The sequence below is a fragment of the Leuciscus leuciscus genome, assembly GCF_965113295.1.
Source record: "Leuciscus leuciscus genome assembly, chromosome: 9".
Lineage (NCBI taxonomy): Eukaryota > Metazoa > Chordata > Actinopteri > Cypriniformes > Leuciscidae > Leuciscus > Leuciscus leuciscus.
Genome location: NC_138733.1, coordinates 14,657,374 through 14,665,322, shown reverse-complemented (window position 1 = coordinate 14,665,322; position 7,949 = coordinate 14,657,374). Strand labels below are relative to the sequence as shown.

The following is a 7,949-nucleotide window of genomic DNA, read 5'->3' as shown; positions in this document are numbered from 1 at the left end:
GTCTCTGTCGCTCCTCATGCTTCCGTCTCCTTTTCTCTCGCCTCGTCTGTCCATACCCCCAGGTACCGCAGCCGCCGTGTTCGGTCTCCCCGGAGGAGGGGGGGGGGGGGGGGGAGTAGAGCGCAGTCTCGTGGGTACCCCCCGGCCTGCGAGGGGCGATGGGGGTATGTGGCGAGCAGGACGAGGCCGAGGGCCGTGAGAGAGCGGCATGAGGCCGGTGGCGTGATTACTCTGATGAGCGACACCTGCGAGACGCACCGGTCTCGAATCTCTCACGGAGGAGCGGAAGCATAAAGGAGGAGCGACGACAGTGAAGAAAGAGAGAGGAACAGGCCTGTGTTTTATTTGATGTTCTGTGTTGCCAGCAGTCGTCCGTGAGGGGCTGCTGGCTTTTACTTTCGTTTTGTATTTGTTTTATTTTTGGTAATTAAAAGTCTTTAAATGTTCGCCGGTTCCCGCCTCCTTCTTCCCGTAACACCTGAACTTCGTTACAAAAAGATATTAGAATCAACCAAAATAACTATAGAGCTACTTACAAGAACCCCATATAAATACACTTGGTACTGCGTCATTTTCTTACGCATACCCGGACAGCAACATAGTGCTGACCCAGATCCGGCCCATATCTAGTATGTGTTGAATCCACATGTACCAGATGTGGCCCGGATTTGGGCCGACACTATGTTGCTGTCTGGATGGTTTAGCATGAAGAATGATCAATACTGGGTTCCTTAACTGACCATTTATTTATATTGGAAAAATGCCAATTAAAGTTGAACACTATCAGTTTAGCAACGACAGCAGAATAGCAAGGAACAGAACAACAGCAGAAAAAGAATATCAGACACAATACTGTATGTAAATATGACATTTGTTTCTACAGTACTACCTTGCCATTATTTCTTAATATAAAGGGAAGTGCTTTCCCAGAAGCGTTGGTTTCATTCAAACACTGTGCTAGAGCACATTATAATAGTGTTGTCATCCATAATGGAGTATGCTGAGAATTAAAAGATCAAACAGAATGTTTTTACAAAAGCTTACATGATACTCAATACAGATCAGTCCCTCTTGGCTAAAGCACAGTCTTAGAGTTAGAGTTGATCGGTTGCATGCTGACATTGACCCTTGACATTTATCCACTCACCTCTGGATGCATCCTAACACCCTGATTCATTTAAATCTTGCCAAGGACCTGTCAAGTGTGTGGTGATGCTAGCACAGCTGTAAATTATATAAGGGCATAACATTCAAATACATGAAGGTTCTTGGCTCAGGCCTGCCACAGCTCATTCTTTATCAGCCATGTTAAACATGACACATGGAGCTCACATGGGAAGTTCACATCGCTCACAGTCACGGCACATGTAGCAATGTGTCACCCTCGCTACTCTTGTTATGCAGATCCCAGGGCCGAAAGATAAGAGATTGGCCCATGTGATAATGCTAGTTCAATTTGCACTGCGCTGAAAAGACCGGCAATGATGCGGTCTTGCTCTCGGCCTATCAGTGTGAAGAGCCCACTTGCAATCAGAGGAGGTTTCTTTCATGTTTAGTACATGTAGGGCTGCTGTGAGTCTGACATTATTCAAAACTGCTGAAAGCAATACAATAGCTTTATGTGAATTTAAGGTGACGTGTGTAATTTAGATGCAGAAATACTTTCTCAGATCTCATGTGTTTACTGTGTAGGATATTCATAGTTTAACTTCCCAAACAGAGTAAACACTGTCAGTCCTGTGACACTTCAATATCTCTGTTTTTCTTTAACATTTCAACGTGTCAATTTCTTGTCAGTGGTGCGGGTTTGGAGTGGGACATCTTTTTTTTTTTTTAAGCTTTAAGAACGTCACCATTCACTGTCATTATATGGACCAGTATGAGTAAAAAAAAAAAAAAAAGAGAGAAAATCATACCATTTAAAAAAAAACACCAAGGTTAGTAAACCCTTGAGGAAAAAGTAATGCACTACTGTGTTTCCTGTGCTCGTTTTGTCCTAGTTCCATCATTAGTTTTGTTAGTTGTTAATTAATTTACGCACCTGTTCTGTTTTCCGTTGATTACTCTGTCTGTATTTAAGTCCTCAGTTCATTGTTTCTGTGTCAGTGTTTTATGAGATTGCATTTCTGTTATTTACTCCAGCGGTCTCCTGCATGTTATTATTAAATAAAGTGTATTCGTTTGATTCCTCGTCTTCGTGCAATTTACTACAACTTTGACATTTGTAATAGTTGCGTATGTGTCCCTCAATATTCCTCCATTTGAAAAGATCATATAGTCACTGCTGGAAAAGTAAAAAAAAATCCAAATATGCTGGAAAATCAAAAAATGTGCAGAACTTTTTGAAGAACAGTGAGCAGTTTAACTGCTCAGTACAAACAAGGGACTTTTGAACAACTACTGTATCACAAAATATAAAAACAGTCATGGATCATTCAGGTAATAACACAGTATTAAGAATCAAGAGTATGTGTAAACTTTAGAACTGGGTCATTTTTATAAATGCAGTTATTATTTTGTCTTGTGGATTATATGTAAACATCTGTTATGTGAAATAGTTTATTCAGGACAGTACTAAATAAAAAAAGATCCCTCTTATTTTAACATTTTTGCAGATATGTAAACAGAGCTAGTGTCACAGTGTCTCTGCCTTCTGCGATATAAAAAAAAAAAAAATGGCCATACAAATTGACAACTGAGTTTATGAGAAATATAAAAGGCAACTGTTACACAGATAAGTCAATGACTATTTCTCCTACGTCACTCAGCTGTCAAGCTCAACCCCAAATTTTGTTGATTATTCCATCAAGTCATTCAAATCTTTAGCCAAAAAATCCATTCTCCAGATGGCCAGCCCTCTCAAGTGCTCTCTCGCAATTCAACAACCTCTATGAGCTGTATCAATATTAATTCATTCCGCTTCCTGACCTTACCAGGGGCTCGTTACTCGACAAGCGGGGTCAGTCTGCGTTTGGCAAGTCGTGTCACGGAGTGGTCGGCTTCTAATGAACTGGACACTGCTCAAGCCGTTCTGTGCCATACCACCTCATTATCACTCTGCCAATGGCATTAACAGAAGTGCTTGTCACATACAGAGCTGCTCTCTTCTGCTTGGAACAGCATAAATGTCGCTTGATTTAAAATGCTATCGATCTTCAGTTAGGGGTCGGCAAGTAACTTTGGCCGCGGGCCAATATTTTTTTTAGCCAGTAGATGGCGGGCCAGCTACACGGAGTAGGCCTATGGATACAAATTAAATACTCTTATATAGGCCTATAATTGTGGAATATGATGTGTCCGTCACCGTCCGTGGATCATTCATAAAACCAAAAATAAAAAGATAAAACGACTTGTTTTTCCATTATTTATTTCCTGAACTGAAATGAAAAAGAAAAAAAAAACGAATAAGGACGGGTTTTCTGATTTTCTGATTGTGCTCAGATCAAAAATAGAAAAAATTTATTAGACAAATTTTAATTTTGATTTTTAATTTAACACCTTATGCATATATCAAGGAAATCATTTTAAACAGATCAAGTACTATTGTGGTAACAGATTACAGCCATTTTAATAAAGGTGTGAATAGCAATCATGCCTCATTCCGTACAGTCCGACTTTTGAACTTTATTCCTTTTTTTTTATTATTATTTATTCGGGGACACACACATACACACCTAAGGTTTAAGGAGGTCTGCGCGGGACTGTTTTTTTTTCCGTCCCGCTCCCACAAGGTTCTATTCAGCAACCGCTTAAAATATACTCGGTGTTACCCCCGCTTTATTTCCCGACCTGACGGGTCCACAAAATTTAGATCTCGTTTCCATAATCTCACATTCAAATGTCTCTAACGGAAAGAAGGAGATTAAGTAGCCTATAATAATTATAAATGCTATACAAAAATTGTGTTCGTGTCAATATAAATAGTAGGCTATTTTAACATTGTACTGTCAGCAGAGAAAAAAAATGCCACAGAAAAAAAGAAAGAAATATAAATAACATAAATTAAATAAGACAAAGCCTATCACTCAAATTTCTAAGCAACATAAACGAAAATCATATTGCCCTACTGACGATATGAAGTAGGCTATTTTCTGCCGAACTATTTCAAACATCCTTGCAAAAAAAGAATGTTGTTGACTGACAATGGTTTCAGTACCAAACAGCTCAGAACTAGGTGTACAGGTGGTCAGAATTAAGTGCGGATACGCTGTCAAAAGATGTCGGGAGTGCGAGTGGGCTATTGTCAGTCAGACCGCCCGCTCCGTCCAAAGTACACCAGAGTTCTGACCGCTACCGTCTTTTGACGCGCGAACGGACACAAAGTGGTCAAGCGTATAACTAGACGCGGCAGGCGCGAATTTGACGCGCTATTCGCGTCCGGTGTGAACGCACAGTTATACTATCCCGCGCCGCATGATTCCCTATGGGCGTTTCACACAGTATGCGGCGGTGAAATCGCCGCGCGACTACGGCTTTTCTCAAGTAGTGGAAGAGTTTTGTGCAGCATTTAGGACTACCAAAATAATCCGGCGGGCCAGAAAATATTGCTGGCGGGCCAGTTTTGGCCCGCGGGCCGCCAGTTGCCGTTCCCTGAGTTACATGTTGTGAGATGTTTTTTTTTTTTTTTTTTACTGAGTTGCTTCAAAAGCAGTTAATGGACAATGGCAATCTTTGAATCTGCTAGAATATATATATATATATATAAATAAACCAATAGCAATGGGAAACTTTTTTGTTGTCATCCAATGTGAAGCCTATGCCATAACGAATACGCCCATGTGCGGTTTTGCATAATCTCGCGTTTATAACAGTGTTCCTTTGTTTGCGCAACCATTTGCTTCCTGGAAATTTACGCACACGTGCTTCTCGTGACGCACAGAGGTTGTCCTGCCTCCTGTTACACCTGCTCTCTAGCGCTCGCTCCGTTTACATTCGCCTGCTGCAATGGGTTCACGTCGGGGACAGAAGTTATTTTCTCCTGCTGCTGCATTGGAAGAACTTCTGCGAAGCAGTGATGAAGAAAACGGGAAATATTCAGAAGAGAGTTTTGTATCCAGCGTCGACTCTGAAGAGGAGGATATGTTTTTAGAAGGTCTCGATCCAGTTTTAGATCGGTAAGTGTCTAAACATTTTAGTGAGTTTGTGTTACATTGCTTTTTAGTTTTGATTTTCTGCACTATTGCCGCTTATAAGTACGTTACATTGAAATGCAGTGAAATTCCATTGTTATTCAAGCGCTGAATTAGAAGAAACCCTGTACAACATTGAACATATTACTTTATGTAACGTTAGCTATATAGGCTATTGCTTTGTATGTAGAACGCAAGACGAAGTTCAAACAACTTTTCAGAGAAGAACATGTAATTATATGTGTGTAAGATAATCAGTTCTGTTAGGTGTAACGTTAGTTCTAATCCTTTTTGTGTAATTCAACAGTGATGAAACTTCAGATGATGAGAGGGTACCAGAGGCCTCTGGACAACATGCAAAGCGTCCATGTGTGGCTGGGCTGCAACATCTTCAGCTGCCTCCACTTTGTGGTAAGCAAATAATGTTTAGTGAGATAAAAAAAATAAAAAATGCATTTTAGGGCATTATTATTGTCTGAGTGTGCATTATTTGCTGGTAGTGTAAATGTGCAATCAGGGCAGCAATAGAGTGGGTATGGAGCTACATTTCTGTATGTTGTATATTATCATTTGAATTTCATGTGTGTTTCTAATCCCTTTTGTGTAATTCAACAGTGATGAAACTCCAGATGATGAGAGGGTACCAGAGGCCTCTGGACAACATGCAAAGCGTCCATGTGTGGCTGCAGCATCTTCAGCCTCCAGAAGTTCAAGAGGAAAGAGCGGAAGAAAGAGACAGCCCAGCACTTTGTGGTAAGTAAATAATGTGAAGCAAGTAAAGTAATGTTTAGTGAGAGAAAAAATAGCATTTTAGGGCATTATTATTGTCTGATTACAGTCTGCATTGTTAGCTGGTAGTGTAAATGTGCAATCAGGGAAGCAATAGAGTTGGTGTAGAGGTAGATTGCTGTATGTGAATGATCCTTTGAATATAAAATCTGTAAGCTGCTAGTGTAAATGTGCAATCAGGGAAGCAATAGAGTTTGTGTAGAGGTAGATTGCTGTATGTGAATGATCCTTTGAATATAAAATCTGTAAGGTGCTAGTGTAAATGTGCAATCAGGGAAGCAATAGAGTTTGTGTAGAGGTAGATTGCTGTATGTGAATGATCCTTTGAATATAAAATCTGTAAGGTGCTAGTGTAAATGTGCAATCAGGGAAGCAATAGAGTCGGTGTAGAGGTAGATTGCTGTATGTGAATGATCCTTTGAATATAAAATCTGTAAGCTGCTAGTGTAAATGTGCAATCAGGGAAGCAATAGAGTTTGTGTAGAGGTAGATTGCTGTATGTGAATGATCCTTTGAATATAAAATCTGTTAGCTGGTAGTGTAAATGTGCAATCAGGGAAGCAATAGAGTTTGTGTAGAGGTAGATTGCTGTATGTGAATGATCCTTTGAATATAAAATCTGTTAGCTGGTAGTGTAAATGTGCAATCAGGACAGCAATAGAGTTGGTGTAGAGGTAGATTGCTGTATGTGAATGATTGTTTGAATTTCAGATTTGAAAAGGCAATAATATGTATGTATTTATGTGCAAGATAATCAGTTCTGTTAGGTGTGTTTCTAATCCGTTTTGTGTAATTCAACAGTGATGAAACTTCAGATGATGACTGGGAACCAGAGGCCTCTGGACAACATGCAAAGCGTCCATGTGTGGCTGCAACATCTTCAGCCTCCAGAAGTTCAAGAGGAAAGAGCGGAAGAAAGAGACAGCCCAGCACTTTGTGGTAAGCAAATAATGTGACGTGCATGACTCTTGAGAAAATAAAATATGTTAGGGCATCATTATTGTCTGATTGCAGTCTGCATTATTAGCTGGTGGTGTAAATGTTCAATAATGTTAGCAATATATTGGGTATGAAGGTAGATTCCTGTATGTGAATGGTCATTTGATTTTGAAAATAAAATGTGTATATATAAAAATTTCTTTTCCTGTTTGTTATTCAATAGTGATGGCAATTCAGATGATTCACCCAGCACTTCAGGGACAGGATGGTGTAGTAACATGGACAGCACAGAACCTCCTGAAATCATCTTTAGGCCTCTTCATGCTGTTGGAGCAAAGCTACTAAAAACAGCTTCGTACAGTCCTCTGCAGCTGTACAGTCCTCTGCAGTCCTCTGCGAGACTCTTATCGCGCGATAAAAAAAATATCGCCGTTAATCTATTCTCCAAGTTGGGTTGGGAGATGGCTCTATACTACACGCAATCTACCCGCGGCCGCGAGGTAAACCCGGGTGCAACGCATATTCGTCGTCATCTTAAGTAAACACGGCTGAAAGTGAAAGCTGGTGAAAAAGATCAGTGCAACATCCATTATTTGGACTTGGTTCGGGTTTAAGCCTTCAGACGAGCAGCAGCAAACTATATACAGAGTGTGTGGGGTCAGCACGCCAGAATACAGTTATCTTTCGTGCTTGAACTTACAATAACACACACAATTATGCCAAAATGTCCGTTTTGTCGAGTATCTTCATAACATAAGAGCTGTCTTATGATGAACGTCAAGTTCAAGTTGTGAAAGAATGAGGCGCGTGCGAGAGCCGCGTCTCCGTCAGCTGGTCTTAAAGAGACAGCAGCCAATAAAGTTTTCTGTCAGTAAAGTTAATCAAAGAACAAAAAGAACAGAGAAAATGATTCACTGCTGTTGACTAAAGTTTTTTTTTTTCTTTTTTTTTTGCTATAATAAGGATTAGTCTATATTTAATTTATGCAGTGCAGTTTGACATTTTCGGTATATGTCCTAGGTCTACCTGTTTGACAGGCACAGGTAAATATGACATTTATTTTTAACTCTTGTATTATTGAGACTAATAACA

At 40.1% G+C, this 7,949-nt stretch overlaps 1 protein-coding gene across 1 annotated transcript; it reads left to right on the top strand.

Annotated features, from left to right (window-relative positions):
- The first annotated feature begins 4,709 nt into the window (after positions 1 to 4,709).
- LOC309507155 (uncharacterized protein) lies at positions 4,710 to 7,226 on the top strand. The gene is made up of 5 exons (XM_082181271.1): positions 4,710 to 5,114; positions 5,437 to 5,540; positions 5,745 to 5,882; positions 6,720 to 6,857; positions 7,081 to 7,226. The coding sequence occupies exons 1-5, from the start codon at positions 4,945 to 4,947 to the stop codon at positions 7,200 to 7,202; spliced, it is 672 nt and encodes a 223-aa protein (XP_082037397.1). The 5' UTR covers positions 4,710 to 4,944; the 3' UTR covers positions 7,203 to 7,226.
- Positions 7,227 to 7,949: the final 723 nt, after the last annotated feature.